This window comes from Morchella importuna (genome assembly GCF_003444635.1).
Source record: "Morchella importuna strain M04M26 chromosome Unknown Morimp01GS001, whole genome shotgun sequence".
Classification (NCBI taxonomy): domain Eukaryota; kingdom Fungi; phylum Ascomycota; class Pezizomycetes; order Pezizales; family Morchellaceae; genus Morchella; species Morchella importuna.
The window spans coordinates 2,994,920-3,018,748 of NW_025763398.1; the positions used below are offsets into that span (position 1 = coordinate 2,994,920).

General features: G+C 46.0%; 3 protein-coding genes across 3 annotated transcripts; 1 reads left to right on the forward strand and 2 right to left on the reverse strand.

Moving 5' to 3' along the window:
* Window positions 1-7,559: 7,559 nt before the first annotated feature.
* On the forward strand, window positions 7,560-9,372 carry LAJ45_00765 (uncharacterized protein; the record flags this gene model as incomplete). The annotated part of the gene is made up of 5 exons (XM_046110366.1): window positions 7,560-7,624; window positions 8,093-8,099; window positions 8,158-8,169; window positions 8,877-8,901; window positions 8,981-9,372. The coding sequence occupies 5 exons, from the start codon at window positions 7,560-7,562 to the stop codon at window positions 9,370-9,372; spliced, it is 501 nt and encodes a 166-aa protein (XP_045977059.1).
* A 2,953-nt stretch (window positions 9,373-12,325) lies between these two features.
* LAJ45_00766 (uncharacterized protein) lies at window positions 12,326-15,926 on the reverse strand (the record flags this gene model as incomplete). The annotated part of the gene is made up of 3 exons (XM_046110367.1): window positions 12,326-12,444; window positions 12,509-13,084; window positions 13,157-15,926. The coding sequence occupies 3 exons, from the start codon at window positions 15,924-15,926 to the stop codon at window positions 12,326-12,328; spliced, it is 3,465 nt and encodes a 1,154-aa protein (XP_045977060.1).
* Window positions 15,927-17,095: 1,169 nt separating this feature from the next.
* On the reverse strand, window positions 17,096-17,812 carry LAJ45_00767 (uncharacterized protein; the record flags this gene model as incomplete). Its single annotated transcript, XM_046110368.1, has 2 exons — window positions 17,096-17,734; window positions 17,804-17,812. 2 exons carry the CDS (start codon window positions 17,810-17,812, stop codon window positions 17,096-17,098), a joined length of 648 nt encoding a protein of 215 aa, XP_045977061.1.
* Between the last annotated feature and the right edge of the window lie 6,017 nt (window positions 17,813-23,829).

The window sequence follows — 23,829 nt, forward strand, 5'->3', positions numbered from 1 at the left end:
ATATGTGGAGTAGTATGCAGCAGACAAACGGGCAGGCCAGACAAATGGGAAATCTCGAATGGAAACGAACGAATAGACCTCTCTCTTCTCTTCTCTCGATCGCCCGGGAGGTAGGAGGGTAAACTTGCCTTCTTAGATAACTAGCACAGGGCCCTGTTGGTAGTTCCCTCTAGTGTATTCGCCGGTGGTCGTAGTAGTGTAGTAGAGTTGTAGTAGTAGTGGTAGTAGCGGTTGACTAGCTGTTGCTTGACTCGTCTGGTATTGGCGCAATTGCGACCGGACGTTTGTCGTCAAACTGAAATCGAGGTGAATCGTAGTGGTCGCTGTTCCAAAAAGACCCAACACAAAGGGCAGTAAAGTTGAAACCCTTTCTTCCTTCCTCTGCTGCTGCTTCTTCTTTTTCTTATGCCCTGTCTGCCGCGCGCGACAACAACAAACAACACAATATATATATATATATAATATTAAAAAAATCTAAAGAAAAAAAAGATTTTTTTTATTCCTTCACAACGAAATAAAAAAAATGCCAAAAAAACACCGGTTAAAAAATATCGGGGGGGGGTGGTCGTTGGTTTAACTTTTCTTTCTTCCTTTCTTTCTTTCTTTCTTTTCCTTTTCGTACCGGTTCGTGGTGCTCGTGAAGAGGAGGATGGATTGAGAGGGGGGGGGGGAGGGAAGAGAGGAGAGAGGAAGGGAGGGAGGGGGGCGGGAGGGCGGAAGCGTGTATATGTGGTGTCTGGTGGTGGTGGTGGGCGGGTAGGAAGCAAGAGTGGAGAGAAAGAGGCGTTTAGAAGGGGGAGAAGGGAAGGGAGGGGGGGTGTGAAGAGGCAGGTAGGGCAAAGGGAACGATGAGCTCGCAGAAGCAGCAGCAGTAGCAGCAGCAGCTCAGGAACCACGAAAAAAAAGGCACCCGCACCACCCTAACTGAAATTGAAAAATAGACGAGGGAGGGGGAGAGCGAGGGCAGTCAAGGCAAGCAAGCGAACAGCGCCTTCAGTCAAAAGAGTTAAGCTAACTAGCAAGCAAGCAAGCAAGCACACACTAACTAACGGGCCGTGAAGGGAAGCAGCAAGGGAGCGAGGGGATGGGTGTGGGTTAGGTACTGTAGAGTACGGTACTCTACTCTACTCTAGGTACCTTGTAGAGTGCGTTAGTGAAGTTAGTGTGAGGGGAGAAGGTACATGTATGAAGCAGGTAGGTCTGGTCTTCTTCTTCTTCCTCTTCCCTCGTCCTCCTACTCTCCTCCTTCCTCACATACCTCCGACTCCGTTCGTAACTTAACTTTGTGCCTGCTGGTCTATAAGGTAAGATGATACTCTGCTCACCTGGTACATAACACATACTTACACATACACATTACACCTACATACCCCCCGGTCCATATGCAGCAGTATCCGCGTCTAATCTGCCACAATCATGCCTCGAAATACCTAGACGGGACTTTCCACCCCTTCCCCATTCCATCTCTGCACACCCCCCCCCCCTTCCTCAATAAAATATCGAAATCGAAAAGTTAGAGGGAAAAAAACAGTTCTTGATTTTTCAATTAATTCCCGCTCCCGCCCTAGGTAACGAACTAAACTATTCGTCACCCCCTCCCCCTTCGCTCCTGCTCTTCCCTAGCTCCTCTCGGTCGGTTCGGCTCGGCTCCTCTACCGCGCTTAACCCTCACTCTCTCTCCTCTCAAAGCCCTAACCGCCCATGCGTCCACCAGTGCCAGTGTCACCACTACCAACTTTCTGTCCCACAACCACAACCACCACCGCCCTTTTTGCCCGCTCTTCTGTCACACCACATATAATGAAACGAAACGGACGTTTTGCTGCCCTTTCTCACACTTTGATCTCTCGCCCCTCTCCCTACCAGAAAGAGAAAAAAAGGAAAGCCTACATTTGTATGCGCGCTCATCGATCTCTTTGCAAACACCACCACTGCCCGCAGCTTACGGTATGATTGGTGATCCTCCCGGCCTAAACCCCCCTCGCAAGTAGCGGCGAACCTTTAATTCGCCGACCAACGCAATATATACCGCTAGAAGCTAGAAGACCCCGAGCACGAGTAAGTAGACGTTTTTTCTCTTCTTTTCTTTGCGCAATTGCAATTGAAGCCTCCAATTGCACTCGGAGGGTATAAGGTACATACTGTACAGAGGGTGGTAGAGTAAACAACAAATGTCATAAGAGAGAGCTCCACTACTCACTACTCATGTAAATCTCGCTCGCTACCTGCGATTGCGGACTCTCATTACCAGGGAGACACACACACACCCACACACCCACACATCCCCCTCCCTCCCCTTCGCCCCTCATCCCTTTTAGATGATGATGCTGTGTGAAGATCTACCACCAGCTCACTCTTAAACCTCCCCATCCATATATCCCCTGTAAAACCAAAATTAAACCAACCACAATCTATCATACAAGAAATCGGGCAGGCAGATACGCACTCTACTTGCCTTCTCTACGTGACAACAATTGCAAGGAAGGGGGGGGGGAATCCTCCGACAATTAACATAAAAACAGCCCCAACCTCAACCCCAACCCTTCAGCAAGGTAGAGTAATAGCGATCAGCCCTAAAACCAACTTCCTCCAGAGGTAGAGAGGTACATGCTGCTAGCTTCTGTTAGGCATAGCAGAGTTTTTTTTTTTTTTTTTTTCCTTTCTCTTTTTTGCTTTCCCCACTCCCCTCCTCTTCGTGAGCTGGCGAAAAAGAAAATGCGAGTTTCTTTTTTTATTTTTTATTTTTTATTCTTTTTATATAGGGAACCGGGCTTAGGCTTCCTCAATATGAATTAATGAGCCTCTACATACCTTCTTTATCTCATATCTGGCCCCAAGATAGCGAAGGGTCTCGGAGGAGAGCGAAAACTAGAAATTCTCAAAGGAATGTTAATTGTGTTGCGTGATGCTGTCTTTCCAGCGAGTGCACCTTGCACTCTATTCAGAATCATTGAAAAAGTCTATCCACCACACACACCCACCCCCCGACGACCCGGGCGGGCCTCGCGCGTGGTTCGTGGGGTTGCTCCATCCAGGGGTTTCTTCACATCTTCAATGTTTCAATGATCGGAGTACAATAGCATAGGTAGGAGGTAGAGAACAGGACACTGGTTGAGCCGTGCCGCGGCCGCGACGTTGGAGTGTTACCTACGAGATTGAGATTGGGTTTCGGCCGCTAGAGTAGGTAGTGCTCTACGAGTCTACTCACATGCGCATTTCCCTTCCTTATTTCAAAGAGACACTGGAGGTGCTACAGCTACATGTACTCTAGCTACATAGAAAGAAAAATATATTCAAAAAAGCAAATGTCCTTCCCGCCGGTGGTACACCCACAACGGGAACTGTATCGTATCGAATGTGCTCTGAGAGGCGCTAGTAGTTAGAGAAACAGCCATCATGCTACTGTAATCAGCTTTTTCAAAGTGGTTTCTGAAGCAGCATGCACGTATCCGCACCACCCGAAACCGATCTCGAGATGTATCATTTCCATCCATTCCTTCCTCTCATCCATTCGTCCTCGCCGACTACAACGAAGGGGGAAACAAATCCCAAATCCCCAGTCCCAAATTAATATAAATAATTTAATCAACGCCCCCCCAGAACCGGCCTCGCCCCCCTCTCTCCCATGTAACACGTGTCTCTCATCTTTTTTCCCCTCCCCTCTCTATCTGAAAATAAAGAAAATCCTCAGCAGCTTCTATCGCGGCTAGGCGCGGGTCCGTGTGGATAAATCTCCAAGAGTTAGGGCTACGGGCCGTATCTGACATGAGCCTTTCGGGACGAAACGAAACCGCGTTGCCGATCATCTACTCTAGCTCAGCTCAGCTAGGCTGGATGTGGTGTAGGAGAGTCTGGCCCCCACGAAGCTGGCGGTGAAACATCGAGACTGGTTTCTTGCTGTCTTCTGATCTATCTTGGTATATCTACATGTAGCTGTCACGGGGGAGTGACTGACTTGGCCTACTCTACATACCTTGCCAATTGCCTTAATAGTTACCTTCTTACCTGATACTAGAGAGCTCACATATACAATACATTATGGGGGGCTGCCTCACAATGATAATATTATTGACGAGGGGAAGGAGGGGACCCAAGTTTGGGAAGCACCCCGTCCATCACGCATACATACCTACAATAGAGTATTGTGATAACTCTCCTCTAGGCCACCTGCTCAGTGCTCACTCTCTGCTATGCTATGTATGGTGCCCACCGCAGCATACGTGACGTAGAAGGCTCTGACCCCCAGGCTCATTGGTTGGCCCTGTCTGAGATACTCGACTTTTTCTACACACTGGCTACGCGCTAGCTGGCGGGGGAAGGCATACGGAGGGAGAGGGGAGAGGGGGGAGGGGGGAAGGGAGACCCACTTAGCCGATGGGAAAAACCTTGGGAGTCACTTGCACCGCATCATGCGCGGTGGTTTCTTTCCTCTTTGCGAAGTTACCTCTTGCTTGCGCTGCGCTACTCTCCCTACATACATATACATAATGCAGCATATGTACAGGAGTAGATGACTCCCTTTTGTGAGAGGAAGCTCTAGGCGCCACCTGGTTTGAGGAAATCGCCCGGTCTTCCCTTTGTTCCTTCCTAGTTTGGGGGGATCGATTGTTTATAGAGCCAGAGTGAGCGTGGACGTTTTGGCAATTTTTCTTTCTCTTTCTTTCTTGATTCACCGGAATGTAGAAAATATACATTCTTAGAAAGAAAGAAAAACCGATACCCGGCAGGATGCCTCGTCGAGGTGGACGAATGGGAGTTTAAGTTTTTTCTTTCTTTCTCCCTCATCGATCACACCGGCCGGGCCGGAGTACGGGACACGATATCCGTTTCTCGGGACAGAGTGAGTATCGGCCTTGAGTGCGAGTTGAGTTGTGTGCTGTAGGTACAGTTCATAGCACTCACTCACTTCATGCTACATCACTCACATCACCCATCTTTGCAAGAAGCAAAACTAAACAGCGACAACGGACCTTTCCGCAGTCATCTCCCACCACCCCCTAACTAAACAGCCGATGGATGTTCCATCCAACGCATGCAAATCGAACAGCCGCGAAAAGTGATGACATTGATCGGGGGGTGGAAGGTATGCTCACTTGCGCGGGAAGGGAAGGAAAATGGATGGTGCCTTTCCCGCAGCACCATTGGGATGTGGTCAGACAACTCATTCGGCCGGTGGCTGTATCTTAGGTAGAGTAATGTAAATGTTCTGCAAGTAGATATGTAGGAACCGCGTGTTTGTATTTGTGTTGTGTGATGCTAACAACTTTCACGCGAGCGGCTGCTCCCGCCCGCCCGCCCGCTCGCTGGGCAGTGAGTACTTAGTGATAATGACGGTGGGACATGTGCGAGCCTAGGCGTGGAGGAGTTTTGAGGAGGAGCCATAGCGCAATGCATTCTCGTAGTCATGGAATCCTTCTGGATTGTTTCTTCTTAGCACATATCCATTTCTCATCCCAAATCTTTTGAAGAATTGACCCTCTCCCTTCATGTAATTAGCTAGCTAGTCAAGCCCAAAGGTCACGCTGTGGACCATATTGTAAAAATAAGTAGTATCCGCGCGCACGCCCGAACCCTAATTCGCAGCTCGCCGAGATGGAACCCTTTTCCCTTTTCTCGTGTGTGTGTTTTCTTCCTTCTCGTTCCTCCCGGCCCCGTGGGTGCGGTCGTGGCGATGTGTATGAGTACGACCCGGCCCTTCTCTACATAGGGTCTATCCAGGTCCCCATCCATGGGGCATGAGCTCATGAAACAATATTTGAAAATCTTTGGGATAGGTGGCGCTGGTCTAAACTCTCCACAAATTTTTTCTCGACAAAAAAAGAAATGTTGTGATAGCCAACCTTCAAGCTTGGGTTGGGTAATTGGTTATGCGTAACTGATAAATACGCCCGCCCACTTGGCCTCTCGAGGAGAGAAGGAAAGGATTGGGATCCGTACAACACGCAGGAAAAAGAAACGCCATATGTTACTTCATAGGTGTTTAATTGAGCTGCTACTGCCCACCGCCACCGCTTAAACGCGATACACGTACATGCCCACCGTGGGCATGCGCTCAGGCATCCTGACCGCAGTCAGCGGCTATACGCCTTCATTTCCTGCGTGGGGTGGGCAAAGAGAATGTTTGCGTCTGTGTTTATTTGTGTGTGTGGGGGACCGGAGGGAGACACCGAGTGATCGTTGGTGATGCTAGTATTGCGGGTAGTTAGTGATATCAGACGCATGCGCGGGGAATTAGGGGAAGGAGTGCACATGGTGGCGGCGTCTAGATCTCGTTGTCTGCCGCGATTTCGGGATGCTGAAAGCGGATGTGATAGGATGCTCGAGAAGAAGGAGGAAAGAAGGAGAAGGGATCGGGAAGGGCCCTTGCATGCTTAGGCGTGTAGAGTACGATGAGTGCGTTTGTGTTAGATGGTAATTTGGATACATGGCATCGACGACGTGTGCAAAGTACCTACATAGATGTCAGATATTACCTCTGTTCTACTTGCTCTACGCTGCTCTTCAGCTTCTTCTCAAACACGATCGATAGCCAGTCAGCCACGAAAGAGGAAACCCATCCACCATCCCCAATTCCCAGCACAGTGGTCATTAAAACACTTCTCTCAACTCACGCCTAAAGCCTTGCGTTTAGCCGAAAAGAAAGAGAAAAAAAATTCGAAAACTCACCACCAGGCCCCAGGACCCCAATTGCGAAACAAAAAATCCCTTTCTGATTTCGATGCCGTAATTCTAGTAATTATAAAAGAGGAGATCGAGTAGAAACTCAGAGCCGCGTGGGTGTTTACCATGGTTGTATGTAGGCATAGACACAGGTATACAGGCCTAGGTTAAATCGCCGCACTTCTAGATCCGGAGTAACGACTACGCCAATAAAAATGCCTCACCGCGCGTGCTGATATAGAGCTAGTAGTAGGCGCACCAAGGGCATGTAAAGTAGAGTACCTATGTAGGTACATCAGTCAAGCCTCAGTGTCGTCGGCTATGGACTTAACCCGAGCGGTGGCGGGTGTGCAGCTTGTCGGCAGCTAGGAGGTCAACAATACATGTAATAACCCAACGGTTTCGCTTTCTTTGGCTGCCCCGTGCCCAACGGCCTCCGAGATGACTTCAGTTGAATAGAGTACTGCTTGCTCACTTCCTTGTAGACTTCTTTTATCCCTTCCCATACATTTGTACAGTCTGTCTTCTCTCGTTCAATTAACAGATATGAAGTGTCCAGTATGTGCATCGGTTACACCTTTAACAATCCACGTAATTAAGTAACAAATGTAATGAAAGAGGTTGTGGACGGGACTCTGTTATGTATCACCAGGTACCGACCGTACTTTGATCGCCCTTCTAGCCCAACTGGAAAGGCAAACCGCGCGGGATATCCGTCAGCCCAAACACAACGTTAAGATCAAAGGTGAAGAAAATTTCTAATTGCCGGGTGCACGTGCTGTGTTACCTGCCTGGTGCCTGCTAAATAGAGTAGTCTTAGAATAATCCATGCTCCACCGGCATTCCGGTCCACGTTTTTATTTTCCGTGGACTTGTATTTGCCGGGCTGTTTATTCTGCATGCTGATGAAGGGGAAGAGGGAGCTAGGGGCAGAGGAAGGGGGAAAGAAGAAGAAGAGGAAGAGGTCTATGGTGCAGCACTGACATAGAGACCTGCCGGATTCGAGGTCGAGGTACGGAACAACTTCTCAATCAGTGTATAAGTATACTCACTGGCAAGGCGGATAGCTACACACTTAACTACCTAATTGATTGCACAATCGATGATACCCATTACGTACTCGCGATACATGTGCTCTCGTAGAGACCATATAAGAAAGAAACATGTTCCTCTACCATTGTGAACTTTCAAAAGATCACTGAACCTCTCTGCACCACCCTCGATCCCCCCCTCCCCCCCTCCTCCGGACAGGCCGAACATACTTCGGCATCTTAATTGGACCCATCCACTCCCGACCCTGGGGGCTAACTCGTATTGTGTCTGTTGTTGTACAAGAGAAGCGAATCCACATAAACGCAGTACAACATGTCTGATTTTCCTTTCCGATCCAGTTAGACTCATAGCTAGGCTGCTACGATTGGTGACCTTTAAGCTGTGGTGTATGTAGCTATACTCTATTTCACTTGGAATGTCGGTATCAACTAACGGGATGCCTAGATGGAACTTAAGGTTGCACAATTGCAGTGTGGCATAGAACGGAGGAGAACATGATCTCTGTACATAGCTGCTCGAGCTCTGTCCCTACATACTGTCCAAGAACACACCCGCGGCGATAATTGGTCGGCCGGACATGCACAACACTCAGGCTTATTATTACGGCCGTGAATATAATATTATAATCTTCACCGCATACGATTAAAAACCAAAAATCACACGGAACGACGGATAAAGCGTCCACCCTCCAGATCAACCAAAGCGAAAGAGGGACATTCTTCTTTATGGTGTGAGGGGGACCCTTTTTGAAAACGATATAAAAAAATTTCGCCCTACGCTGTCTCACGCGATCTCGCTGGTAGCCATGGATGGGTGTAGTATGCATATGCTGTGGCATCTCAAAGTCTTGGAGAACTGTCTTTTATCCAAACGACAACAGGAAAACGACAATTAACTCAAGACTGCTGTATAAGGTTTCTTTTGGCGAATGTGCAGCAAGTTGATCGGAATTCATGATGAAGCCTTCCGGCGCAAGTTGAACGGCGAGGTGGGGAGAGGTGTCAAGATGGGCTGAATTATCGTAATTGGAGAGTGGAGAAAGTTGTATAAATACTGGGCTGTATGGATATGATGAAGTCTTTTTTCTTTCTTCTCCATCCAGCAATCGAGACAGACAGACTTGCACTCAGCAACAGTCCGACAATTACTCTGATAATCACCAGCTAGATCTTCTCTCCGCAAACATAGGTAAGAAACCCATTCCCACCAGCTATAACTATAGCACAACTTCCCTCTCCGCACCAGAATCGGCACTAACACTCCCCAGCCAAAATGCAGTTCACATTCTCCATCCTCCCGGCCCTCCTCCTCCTCCTCCCTCTCGTGTCCACTATCGCCCTCCCCCAGGAGGAGGTCACCTGCTACGACAAATGCGTCGCCTCCGCCCAGTGCCCCGACACCTACCCCGAGAGCTGCTACTGCCTCAACGACTACAAGAAAAAGTGCGCCGAGGCCTGCCCCCGCGACCTAGTCGTTCCCGTTCTTGATGCTTGCGATAAGCCGGAGGTTGTCGAGTGCTACAACAAGTGCATGGGCCAGTGGGCATGTATTCAGGTCTGGCCGCAGAGCTGCTACTGCTACAATGACCATGTAAAGCTCTGTTCGAGCGAGTGCGGGAGCACCCCGGTGTACCAGAACTGTACTCTGAGTGCTGTTTAGTGTTTGTGATGGGCAGCTATGGCGGGCTCGGGGAGGATCTGCAATTGATTGAGGAGATTTGTAGGGAGAGGGGCGCGCGGGTGGCTGGTGGGGTGGATACATGGCATATGCCGTGTAGGAACCTCGAGTGAGATTTTGTGATAGTAAAGTTAAATACAAAATTGTGCCGCTGTGTTGTTGTGGTCTGTCGTGTAGGTGTCGAGTGGACCGAGTGATAATTAGAGATACGATATTGCATATGCTGTATCCCCTATATAAAAGTGATTCAAAAGCCAAGCTGAATATTTTTCTTTTTATATATAAAAGTACGATTAGTAGCAGCTTAGCAGCTCTCTGTAACAAGCCCGGGTGTACGTGTAGATGTTAGCACCAAATCTAGACGAACGTCCCATCTCCGGTCCGCCATAGCTACATATACCATTCAATCTTGCAGTTAAAATATTTGTTTTGGTCAGCCTTGGAAGTCAGTTGCTAGGCAGCTAGCTTGGCAATGTTTTACGGGCAATCCAGATATATTCGACACAAGTATGTAAACATACCTAACCCAACATCTACTCGCTAAGTAATACAGTTGTCGCTAATATTCCACAGCCATAGTACATACACGTAAAGGTATATACATGTATGTATATAATCTAGATACATGACATTAATGAAAACCCAACACTTGCGGAGCTGCCTAGATCTTAGTTCCAAGGCGTTAGCCGCCTACTAGTATGTACTAGTCTCGTGCCCGGTTTGATCTAAAACCCAAAGCTTGCTAGAATTAAGGTTTTCCTCTAGCATAGGTTAGTTGAGTCACGACCATGAGGGATGATTCATAGTACCCCAACTCTCTTTTTGGGTTTAAACCGTCATGAGATCTTCACTCGTATTCTTATTCGTGAGGCTGTGATATTTATGTACTGTGTATAATCGCTCCTTAAAGCACCGTGCACCGGATCGGACGGATTACGGGTTGTGTCATCTGCACTAGCACGTGGCGGCTAGTGATGGTTGATGTGCCAAGACTGGATCACGGTCGCTGAGTAACCGAGTGATAGCTCATGTTGCGAATATAATCCGACTACTTGTACATACTGTACTGGCGTACTTATCCAGCAAACTGGGGTATTGTGTATAACGTATGTGTACATGTATTGTATCTTTTGGTTATAGAATCCTATCGTTGTTGTGGGTGCGGGTGCCCGAATTTTCTCAATAGAAAATTTAAAAGAAACTTTGTGAATTAAAGTGTATTTGCCTTAATAGGAACTTCCGGATTTTAAGCGTATAGCTATCGCTACACTAGTGTAGTGGTATAAACATCTGACATATGTCGGGATGTCTTGAGTTCAATTACGGGCTATAGACATTACGATATATAATTGAGGGCCTCACAGGTACGTCATATTATCCACACAGACTAGATAAACGCTTTACTAACTAAGGAAGAGGGTTGTCCGACTTACTGTACCATGAATTTATTCCTCTGGAGGTAAGGGCGTAAGACCCAGCTGTTTATCCGAAGCTTTCCGTCCTCACGGGCATATAGAGTGAAAGGTAAACAGCTGGCGTAAGTCGATGCATTTTTTTTCATACATACCGAGTGATAATTCATGATCAATACTACTTTTTCTTTTCTTTTGTTTAATTCATTAACTGCAATGGTCAATTCTACGGCACGTATTCTGGTACTCCATACACGTATTTGAGTCTGTACGATAGAATAATGAAAGAGACATCTCCTACTTCATACACATATGTGCCCGTATCATGGCACAGCATTATCCGCCGTCATATTTAAAGCATAGGGGAATAGGTACTTGCTTGTCTTTATGGTCATTTTCACCTACGGATATTGGGGGTTATTGACCACGTCTTGAGAAATTATGAGTGCTCAAAAAGAAAGCTTATAAAAATGCCATTGGCTTTGAAGTCAATCAAACGTAGATATTAGTGAGAGGTCTTTTTTTTTGTTGCCCAAAATTATGCGATTGTTCGAGTTTGGTAATACCCCATTACTTAATTACATGTATCTGTTCCATCCCAGTCGCAAACGCTCATTATTGGCCAATGGACCATAATTGGTGAATGTGCTCTTATTTTTCACTTAGAAGCCATTTTGGCGCTATATAATTCTCGGCTTTTCCAGAGGAAAGCCGTTGGCCATAGTTACATAAGTAATTGCCTATTTGTTAAGGAAATATGTGTTTGCATTAATAATTATGTAGCTACATCGTGGCCCCCAGAACAATGGGATATCGGGGCAAGGGCATGTGTGTAGGAAGGTAGGATGTGTTCTTTGGGTTTCTTAGTTGTTAGGCGATGGCTTTTAGGATTTAGTTAGTCGAGTTTGGTCAAATTCTGGCAGGCATTTACCAACCAGACAGAAGATCTGTGACAGTTTGTCAAATCTCAGGAAGTATTTGTCAATAGGCAATACTTGCCAACAGCTGTTGGCCAATGTGATATACTCGTGACTGGGACAGAACATATCTTTGGAATACCAAATATCACAATCATGACCACATTGTTTCACCAGGTGCAGCTATCATAGCCGAATAAGTTAAAATTCACGTATACATATATCCGTTAACGTACACGACCCTCGCCTTTGAACAGAGATCTGGATATCCTCAAAATTGATGCAGATAAAAAGAACGAACACGAACAGCAGTTATACACGAGTTATATAGAACAAAAACAGAAAGAAAAAAGCCTTAGGAATTGGTATATGCAACTACGTATACATGTATATCTCCTAGGATGACACTTTATTACGTTCATCTCTACAACCTTCCTGTACGATATGGAGTAAGAAAACCCTTCGGTAGTGAATAGATAAACAGGAATCTCGTTACTTTCAGCAAATAACGATGAAAATAAAAAGAGGGAAGCACGGAAAGCCAACCCTCACCCTTAAAATGTTCGATGGTGGCACCCCCCCCAATTAAAAAAAGTACTGCTTGTACTAACCACCGGCGCCAGCATCAGCATCAGCATCAGCATCATCGGCAGCAGCATCAGCCTCAGCCTCAGCTACAGCATCAGGTACATCATAAGGTACATATGCTGCAGTTATAATCGGTGCTGTAACACTAGGTTAGTAGATTATACGTGATAATAGAATAGTGGGATATTATCGCTAGCTTACCCAAAACAACTGATGCGGGGCAGAGGGTTGTCCACCCTCTGACGTCGAACTGTGCACCATCCGTCTGGATCCCTTTCTTCGATAAAGTCGGGCGAACAACCACATCGACCTTTCGTGTTGTCTCCATCCTGGGAAGCCCTCTAGAAATGGTCTCAGTGGCAGCATGGTGCGCAGCTAGTTGCGCAGGTGTTAGACCGTCTGTCGCGTCGTTGTCTTCCATGATCGTTGCATCGAAATACATCATTGATAGTAGCTCATCGTTATGTGCAAATATTACGGTTGGCTGAAAGGATATATTCAAGGCAAGTAAATATGATCTTTTGATAATGTTCCAAATTGCAAATTTGAGTCCACCATTTGTGAGGGGGTTTGCTAATCCATCAGCTGCTAACCCATCAACCGCTAATCCATCAGCTGGGACCGGCGCAGGCGGGAGGCGGAATGGGCGAAGCGTATCTCGAATGAGTGCCGAGACGCAATCACGCAACTCTTTACTCTTGTCACCCAGGCTGTCTTCGCTGGCAGAGAAGATAGCGTGCATTAATTTCGCCCTCAGTACAAGTACAGACCGGATATCTAATATCGATTAGCAAAAGATTAAGCGTAAGAAGATGGGCGAAATGCAGAGGAATCGACTCGTTTGCTTACCACCATTGTCCGCGAGGTTTGTATTTTCAATTTTTCTAAAATAGTTGAAATTTGGGCGAATCCTTTTACGGAAACCCGGTGGCTCCGTCTGTTCCATTCTTTCTGCTAAAGCCTCTTCTTTTCGTAGAGACCAAGACGACCTCTCTTGAAACCAACCCTGTGTTTGATTTCTGAAAAAGTCGTTCGCTTCATATGCAAATTTCAATTGTTTCTTATGCTTCCACCGCTGTGACGGATCCTGGAAACGTAGTGTTAACATGTAGTGTATCGGGTTGAAAATCTCATCAATAAGTATCCTGTAGAAAATTGCGGCCGACACTTGCGTCCTATAATCATATAAACCGGCCTTTCGGGCTATATTAATTCTCTGACTGCAAGTTCTCTGGCGGAGAGTAACATCCCGCAAATATATTGAAGTGAGCTCGCCGGCAGCATCACTAGCATCATAGTCGAAATTCACAAAACCAGGACGTGCAGAGTAGTTGATTGCGCAAACAGTCATGATATTTGCATAAATCTCATTCCATTCTGTAACGATGGCTGCATCTGTAATCTGAGCAATGTTTAGACTTATGTCCTCAGGAAACTGTTTGAATCCGTCGAGTCGCCTTTGTGCCTCCCTGAGTCTGAGTCTGAGATTTGCGCTATCTGCATCCCCCCCTCCTCCTCCCGCTGCGATTAACGCATTCAGCCTTGCTATTTCTGCGTCTCGGTCCGTTATATCCTGCGGATTAGCTGCCTTTGCTGCAGCTTCTATTCGGCACAGACGTAATGCCTCACGTGCCTGTAATACTGCAATCTGATGGCGGATCGATTCGGCCCTTTGGTCTGTAAATTCACCCGCGGGATCCAAAGCCGCCAATGCTCCAGCTAAGGCGGCAATGGCTCCAAGAGAATTTAATGCATCATTATCAGCTCCTCCAGAATGCCTCTTGCTTCTTCTCCTCCTGTGGTGCGGCGATCCAGAAGATGGGGGTTTTTCAAGTTGAGGAGACGCAGCAGAGGCTGCCCGGGGCTTGGTCGTGCTCTTAGGGACACTAGCCTTCCTGGTATCCGATTGCATTTTAGAATCTTTGGAGCCACTGTGTTTGTGTAACTCCACGATCTTCTCCTTCAAGGAATCGTTTTCCTCCCTCAGTTCCTGCGCCTGAGTCCAACTTTTCCCCTCACTTTCTCTTGCCTCGGAGAGCTCTGTACGCTTAAGCAAAAGCTCTTCAATAAGATAATCAATAACTTCTGCTGCAGGATGATCAGTTTGAGCCAGACTCAATCTCACCTCTTCAATTTCTTTCATTGGTTGATCTGCGCTCGTAAATGCAATCTCACCAAGAACCTCAGCGAGGCCGATGAATTTCTCATTTTCACTTTCTAATTGTGTTAATTGAGCATTAAGGCGAGTATTTTCATTGATAAGGCTTTTGAATGAAGCATTGGACAGCGGCTCTGGTGAAGATGGTTGCCTCCTAATGCTGCTTGAGCGGTGGATATCAGGATTTTCCAAAAATGGAGAACTTGATACATCCCATCCTCTGGGATGAGTTTTTGTAGGTTTATCTGTCGCAGGTACTGGTAACCTCGCAGACCTGCGGGGTGTTGTTGGTTCATCCTTTGCTTCGGGGAGTGCTCCTGGTGAACTTTCTAGTCCATCCTGCGGTAGTGCTGCCGGCAGCGAGACAGCGGTTCTCTTGTTACCTCGCTCTCTGCGGGCAGGTAGTTTGGTATCTACCCTAGCTATGGAAGATTGCCCTTTGGCTGGAGTTCTTCTCTTCCTCGGAGACGGTGTATAAGGAATGGCCGGTGCATCAATATCCATCGATTCTGGCAGTTCAGGAACAGTGTCTAGCCCGACTATGGGGGTCGCAGATCTCCCCCTTCTCGGCTTAATCTTTGCAGAAACTGGAGGCAGTGGTTTTTGAGGGCTCTTTCTCGTACTTTTAGGTTTCTGAATGCTGTCTTCATAATCACTACCCTTCTCGCTGGATGATGGTACTATCAATGATCCGTCTGAGTCGTACACGGGATCTGGTAGATCTTCTAACTGGTATGGTCCATCATATTCCGGTTGCATGACTACTGAGGGATCATCTTTAGGGACGATAGGGCTGACAATAGGGCTAATAATTTTTCTCCTTTTTGCTTTCAGCGAAGACCTGAGAGTAGTTCCCATGGTTGAACTTCCTCTTTTAAGTTTCTCCTGCGCAGCAGCAAGTACCACTGGTTCGTCGATATCTGAAGGCTCAGGAGGAGGGGCAATAAAAACCCTCTCAAACGGTTTCCTCGCCGGGGGCTCTTGCTCAAAGAAAATTGGGGCTGCTGTTCCAACTACTTTCTCAAACCGCCTCTGGAGAGGAATAGCACCTTCTACATCGTCAGAATCATCATCAGAATCATCGCCATCATCATCTTCATTCGTATCATCCTCCTCTTCATCGTCTTCGTCTTCCGAGTTTTGGTCTTCTTCGTCTTCGTCTTCTGAGCCTGAACCTGACTCTTCTTCTGTTTCTTCTTCGACATCCGAATCAGACTTCACGGGATATCTTACAGGAGAAGGGATGCCCGTGGATCTCCTGCGAAGTGAACTTCTTATCTCAATACTGCCTGGGATGACCTGGGCGCGCCTATTAGAGGCTCTCACACCAGCGCTGTAAGTAAGAGATGAGAAGATATTTGGGTCCATGAATTCGCCTCCTTGTGTATCAGACATTTCGTCGCCAGACGCAGGGGTTTTTCCACCGAGAGAAAAAGTAACTCCACGCCTTGCCTCGGGCATGATTAGACTCGCAGTGTTTCGATGAGCCAAAAGTTTAGTAAACAGGGGGAAATGATTTGTTTGATAAGAAGTTGGAGGTATGGAGGTAGATATTGTTTCTTGGACACTTTTTCCGTCTGAATAGCCTTTGTCTTAGAGAACAAAGTGGGATTCGAGAACAAGGCGATGGTGAACAAAGACCGCACATCTTTCACGATTCGACGCTGCTCTTGGGGTTCCGAGAACAGGACCTAGCCAAAGGCTGCCAGTTGATGATCCATCACTCTAATGAGTAGTTTTATGCTCTACGGACTTTCATGGAACATGGTACTAATGATCGTCAGCATTCGGTTCTAATCAGTGGGATTATACCGGCGGAAACTATCGAATCTCACAATGTCTGAAGATTAAGACGAAGCCGATATTATAGCCGATACAAATTTAAAGAACAAAGAAACCAACGTTGTTACCCTCCCCCACAAGCGTAGGCTCCTTACGAGGCCGCCACATGTCACACGTGCATGCATGTATATAAGTAAAAGTCATTGATTATAACGTTAGAACAAAAGAAGTTCAAAGGAGGTGCTACAATATGAACTGTGAGTGAGATTGATGAGAAAGTCTATGTAAGAGTAGTAAAGTTGCGATAGCCCTAGCCCTAGCCTGACTTTTGATGTCCAAAGTAAAAGAATTATAGCTCTTGCGATTAGCCGCGGTATACGTATACTAACGTGAACTATCTTTTTTCTCCCAATTTTCTTCTGATTTCTTTACGAACAATACTCTAGGTCTAGCTGATACAGCCTGTGATATGGCTTTGGATAGAGACTAGGTACTGCATGCAATCTAAAAGTGTGCCTACATGTCGACTATTAGGTGTTTGACTTCAATATTGATTGGCCACGACGGCTGCCATTACATTAATTGGAAGATGTCAGAACGGTACTGACGTGCAAGGAATTAAGCTTTTGATATGAGATAAATCAGGCTTTACACCTTTCCAGATCTACTGGAGCTGTTCCATATTCGCTAAGAAAAAGACATAAGGGATTGAAATGTACTAGTACTCCACACGATGCGTACATGCATGTAAGTGTACAAAAATAAATCCTAGATCGAGGTGCGTGTAGAAACATACTGTAAAATCCCATACCTAAGCAAATCTTCGATACTGAGGCCTAAGTACTTCATTACACAATAGCACACACACCCCCACGACACCTCGGGGCCCTGGGCACATCCAAGGCGATCTTCGTCGCTTCCTCAAACACAGTCTTAACCCCCTCACCCGTCTTCGCCGAGCACTCCCAATACCCTTTCAAGCCCAACTCCCTTGCCGCCCTTTGACCATCTTCAACCCCCAACAGATCCCTCCCCGTCTTTTCTCTTATATCCTTCTTTGCAATCTCGTCTTGCCTCAAGTCCTTCTTGCACCCCACCAACAAGAATGGCAGTCCTTGACAAAAATGCGTTACCTCCTGGATCCACTTATCGTAAACATTCTGCAATGAGTCTGGCGAATCAATCGAGATTGCAATCAATATCACGTGGGAATCGGGATATGAAAGTGGTCGCAGCCGGTCATAGTCTTCCTGGCCAGCGGTATCCCAGAGCGCGAGCTCGATTTCGGTCCCATCAGGAAGGGTCACATCCGCAACGTAGTTATCGAAGACGGTGGGGATGTATCCATTAGGGTCGAAATCGTCCTTGGTAAAGCGCATAAGAAGGCAGGTTTTGCCACAGGCCCCATCACCAACTATCACCAGCTTACGCGGGTTAGGGCGACCAGATGGCTCCTTGGCCATGATGGATTTCCTATGTCGATGACTCTGCGGAAGTATCAGTTTTCACTGCAGAGATTAGACGCGATTAGGATGCGGTTGTCGCGCGGCACATACCTTTCCCATACTTAATTGCGTCTATAATATAATGCTATCGGCGGGGTTGTTTTATTATTGTTTTCAAAGGCTGTAGTGAGATAATAAGGTTAAGTTTATAAGAACGAAGAAAGAGAAGAAGGAAGAGACAACACATCTTCATCAGCTCGGCGCATTCATATACAGCAACCAATCCAACCCATCGTTCGAGGTTGGCACCGGTGAGGTGATGTTGTTACATGAAGAGAGCCTATCAATCCAACACTGCCTCCAAGGCTGAAAACTTTGACATCAACCAACCCTGCATAGTACCAAACGTAGTTAAATACACGTTTAGTTTATTCAATGAGTCAGGTTCTAGTCGAAGCCCGACCGACGAATGATCAGTTGCATGAGGCAGCGCAGTCTATGGAATGGGCATCTTTGCCCATTGTAACCAGGCGCCCGACGGAATAATAACGCTGCTCGGCCCATCTATATTATAGCACTGTTAGTTTATGGTATAAAGCTGGCTATGCGAATAGAAGTCGTTCCTTTGTCAAATTCAGCCTTACAAATATATACAGTCGCACTTGCATGCAATTAATGAATTAAACAAAAAAAAAATATACAGTCGCACCTCGCTATGCTGGATGGCCAAGATTCACCAAATCCTATACGGGATAGCAAATATTCCCAAGAAATCCGGGATAGTAAATTGATTTTGCGGTAGAAAAATTTAATCCTCAAGGGATCCGGCATATTGAGTTCCGTCATAGCGAACTAGGTGTTGAACCGTTCCGGTTATGTAACTATCAAACAAATTCGAATTCCAGGAATTGGCCGTCTCGAGTTGCACAAAAACACCTACTTGGGCAACCGTCCCAGCGAATGAATAATGACTCCCGAAAAACCACAACATTGCTCCTCATACCATCTTGCAACAAGCCTGGACCGGGGCGAATTGGTTGTCCTCAAAAACCTAAACATATTCACCGTCTGCGCATGATTTACAGGTGGTCGCCTGGAAAGTCTGTGGAGCTCATTATCATTAATATTCCGGCCCATTTAAGAAGTGCTAAGCGCCGGCCGAAGTATTAATTGAACACGAGTGATCACTCGTTCTTCGATTACTGTTCTCGGAAACTATAATCATAAGGAGTATCATGAGATACGATGCATACGCCGTATATTACAGGGTTTGACAGGTATGTATGTATGTACATATAAATATATAATCCCAACGGATACACCCACCGGGCCTTTGTGGCTACACCAGCAACTTCATCTCTCTCGCCGGTATAGCATATACATCTAGTTCACTACTCAGCTCCTCACTATTTTACATTGGTGGTGGTTTGGCACGATAATCTGATATACTCCGGGCGACTATTAACTTCAAATCACATCTGATGTAAGGGAGAGGATTCTTACAGTCTGATCCGCTCCCTAGCTTAGATTAGGGATCTCGAGTTTAAATGGAAAACCAAAGATCGGCTCTTTTCTAACGCAGACCATCATCAAATTAGTAATGGGATATCTCAACTATACAGTTCTGCAGGGAAAGGTGATCTATTCTATTGGTTTCGAATCATTTAGTGAGTTGCAATTATCTACATGTTGTTATCCTTCGCTAAACGAGGTCCATTTCATGATTGCTGTTCTTGCTGAAATATAGTGGGTGAAGAACGGCTTTATGACGAAATAGAACATCCTCATTGAGCGCTCGGCCATCGAGAACTTACAGGGAAATAACTATAGTCCAGAGGGTCACTTCAAAGTCGCGTCATAACCCCTAGGCCATCTTCATTCGACCCTAAAATCTTTGGAACTGACTCTTGAGCCGCTCAACCAGATGCTTATGACTCGAGAGAATAAGGCTTCAAATGCCTAGCGCATCGCAAGCCAACTATTGTTGGATGGATAGCACTATCTTCTTAAAGGATTATATCTTTACTGCTCTCAAAAATACCCGGGGTAAATACGATGTGTTTGGTGGCTCGAAGCACCCTAGGCCTGTGAAATGCAAACCATTGGCTCTTGCTGGCCTGGATCTGGTGGCCTGTAAGTAAACTTACAAAACCCCTAGGCGCATGGAGAAAAGATTATTGGAGACCAGAAGAAGGAGCGGTAATCAGGGAAGCTTTAGCATATGTTTTCAGCAGGGTTATAGATGGCTATGTGCTTGAATAGCACTGGAGGTGACGAGAATCCATGGGAGACTGGAAACAGAGGTTGGGAGATGATGCTGCGATACGTACAGGAAGATCCTTGCTTTTTCGGACTATCGTGGCTAACATAACTGGATGAGATAACTGGATATTTACTCGCCGATATGACTCTAATGCGGTAGAAATGATTTGATAAACTCACGAACAAATAACCTCTTTCTATTGTACTTGAAGAGTTGGTTAATCTCATTGTGGATCCTCGGCATGGAGATCTTTCCTCACGCTAACATGCGTGAAACATAAGGCCTTATGGAGCACACTAGTTCCACAAATATCGGCAATGAACGAGTTAATCCGAGTAATCGATGCAGCGCCAAGAAACCGGAAGTCCGAGTGATATCACATGATTAACATCATTAGGAAATGGTTCTTTAATGCCCTATAATCAAGAATTTTGCAAAGAGAATATAGATATACAAGCTAGTCTCGCATCCCTTAATGTCTCCAAAACAATACGGTTACCTCACGTCTTGTGTGAGTTTCGTACCAAGTAGATGCCCAGTAAATAGAGACAACTCAAGTTTAGCACAAGCCAGGACGTAGTACTTGCTATTCCCCTTAACCAGTTGTACTCTCTAAGCGTTTAACTAGCTTATCTTTCTCGACCCCATTGTAGCTGCTATTTGAGTGTATGTACTTTATATTTTCATGCATCAATAGCATTGACGTGGTTACTCCAAAAAATGTATATATTAGACTCATGAAATATCACTCAACTTGTCCATTAGAAATTGCGCATTAATATAACGATATTGTTCCGCGATATTTGTCATATTATATACGCCCTTATTACAAGCTTCGATTATATTTGACGACCTTCAAGCAATGCCAAGAATTATCAGTTTAGTTAGGCAAGTTGGTGGCGCATTCTGTTGACCGTGACTAGAGTATTGAAACTGCTACTAAACCCACCAAAGTAGTTAGTGCGTATTACTACATGATGTAGTTCGGCAAGCCAATAGAAAAGAAATGCCACTAAACATCTTTACACATGTACCCACCCCTCTATATAGTTGATTATAGTAAAAATAATATCCATTCAAGTAGTGTTGTCAATAGCTAGTAATGACACAGATATCCCCTTCGTCAAATATGACTACATACATACTTGACTAGAGGTCCTTATTGCCATAGCTTTAAAGGCTGCATGCAATTAATGAATTAAACAAAAAAAAAAAAAAAAGACTAGAGGTCCTTATTGCCATAGCTTTAAAGGCTGCATGCAATTAATGAATTAAACAAAAAAAAAAAAAAAGACTAGAGGTCCTTATAAATACCAAACTAACAAAACTCAAACTACTAAAAGGCGGGACAATTCTTTGGGAAATCGACTGAGGGGCCGGCTAAAAGCTCTATTAAACTTTATTTCTCTAGCCTCTAGCGTCGATTAGAGAACACCGTTACATGATGCCAGAGACTGTCTAGTTAAAATGTATCCTCGGTGTCTAGTCCAAACTTCATCTCATTTCCCGAGCCGTTTTCTATCGACACCTTGTTATCACTACAAAGCACAATCGATATAAGATCATCGCCAACAGTACTCCTCAATTGACCGATCCAAGGCTTGAACTGACTGCAAAACTTCAAAAGTCTTCAGACCTACCAAGAACTACAAGACGATATCACGGCCTAATTAGTCGTTCTGCAGTGGGCCTATTATGGAAGCCTTGGCCACTCTACTCCTCTTTCTCCGCGGATGTGATACTTTACACCTTACACCCAAGGTCATTCCATATCTACCCCAGACCACACAACAACGCCTAAGTAACACAGCCGAGAATGTGATCTTAAGACTCGTGGTTGATGTGGCGATATGGAGCGCAGGAGGCTTACATGAGACATAAAAGAGAGGATCGTCAACATCATATCATCATATCAAAAGAAACGCTACAGACGCCTTCCACACCATAATTGTCGATCTCCAGACGCTGCCGTCACCCCCCCCCCCCTTTTTTTTTTTGAAGATGTTGGTGCGTTTCCAGAAGAAGGTATATACGCCGTATTTTATACTACATAACTCAAAAAAGCTTTGACATTGAATCCACGTGGTATTTAGACGTTTTATTCTCGAGACTCGGGAGATGCCTTGAAGCACGGCCGTCATTTATCCCTATCCCAACTCCCGAGGATTATAGTAAGACACTGTTTCGTTGATTCACGAGAGGCAGTCTAGACCAGATTGCAAACAGCCCCCCTGAAGGATTTCAATAACAACGATATTCAAACCGTATCGTTCTGATTGGTAGAGTAGGTATGTTTCCAGATTCCAGTGCAACACGAAAGAAGACCAACTCTTAGCGTTTCTGTCAACATATCTGAAGCCCGCTACCAATTCATTCACTAATTATCACTCGAAAGGCGAACCAGAAACCCATAACCATGGAAACCCTCCCGCTATCACAAATTAAAAGCGGAAAATGATACCACAATTCATGTCCCTCGCTTCCTTTCATGCACAAATGACCCCACGATCTCCCATCCCTCCCTTCCGTCGGTGAAAATCAGAATCGATAGCCCCCATATTCCGGCCTCTCCGATCTACACCCCCCCTAAGCGCGCCACCGCGTGATTCGCGTTTACCCACACGCGTGCACAGACCTCCGGAAGGACGTATTGGGAAGTCCCGCTGCTGACTGTGCTGTGCTCCGTGTGTGGGTGTGTCCAAAGCGTACTCTAGAAGTGCGTTCTATTTAGGGTTTCAAACGGGAGGAAGCGAAGAAGGGGGACAGGGCTCGAGATAAGGCAAGCGACATCTCATTTGCGGTCTGCATAATTTTGCATACAGCCCTGGGGAAAGAAAGAAAAAAACAGGTTATCTCTGCATAAAAAGTCGTGAGACAGGTTGATAGAGCCTCACTTATATGTAATCCATAAGCTTGCATGCCCGCTTGGGAATGATATTCACGCCACGGCGTCATCCAGAGGGAAAAGTAAGGCTGATACCAGTAAAGAAGTTAGCGGGACCGGCCTACTATTTTTCCGACCTTCAACTGACTACTGTTTTACTTATATTCACAGCTTGGCACGAAACAACTTCCTCAATACATACCTAATAACCCTTTGCCCCAGGGCAAACGTTTACACGACTCCCTCTCATCAACCCCAAACCCCGAACCGCACCTAGAAAGATAAGCCTTCAAATCCGTACCAGTTACAGCAGGGGGGGTTGAAAAGAAAGGGGTTCGAAAGGGATAGGGAGGTTGAATTTACCCGGAGACACGCACACGTGCAAACCGTTTTAGAGAAGTAGGACGTACTACTACACCATTACCTACTCTTCATGTAAAGGGGGGGGGATGAGGATTAAATCTCTCACTCATCATTCCTCCTTTGCTCCTACTTGCTCCGTCCAATACCTGGTCAAGTTGTTGGTTGGCGTGCCGGCTGATTTCGAATATCATATCTATCTGGTACCTATGCTATGTACCTAGCTGTCTGGGAGATACGATAGCATGGCTATTGTACCCTATCTCTATCAGCTATAAGATGATGGCAATGAAAGCGATAAGCTAGGGGTTAATACCTAGTAAGAGGAAGAATACTACCTAACCCTGGGTAGATAGATACCTATGCTGTTGGGGGCATAGCATGCATAGAGTGGTAGCTAGGGTGGTATAGATAGCTAGATATCTCTAGTCTGCTCACTCTGCGAGTCGGAGTCTAGAAAATACCCTACCTAGCTATGCACCAGAAACGAATATGCACGATGAACAGCACGCAGCAAGAGTATGTACGATAGACAGACATATGTACATGTACCTACATGTACGATACGATATCCCGGGGGCCCGGCTCAAATCAAATGCACTCCACTCCGTAGCTAGGCACATACAGGTT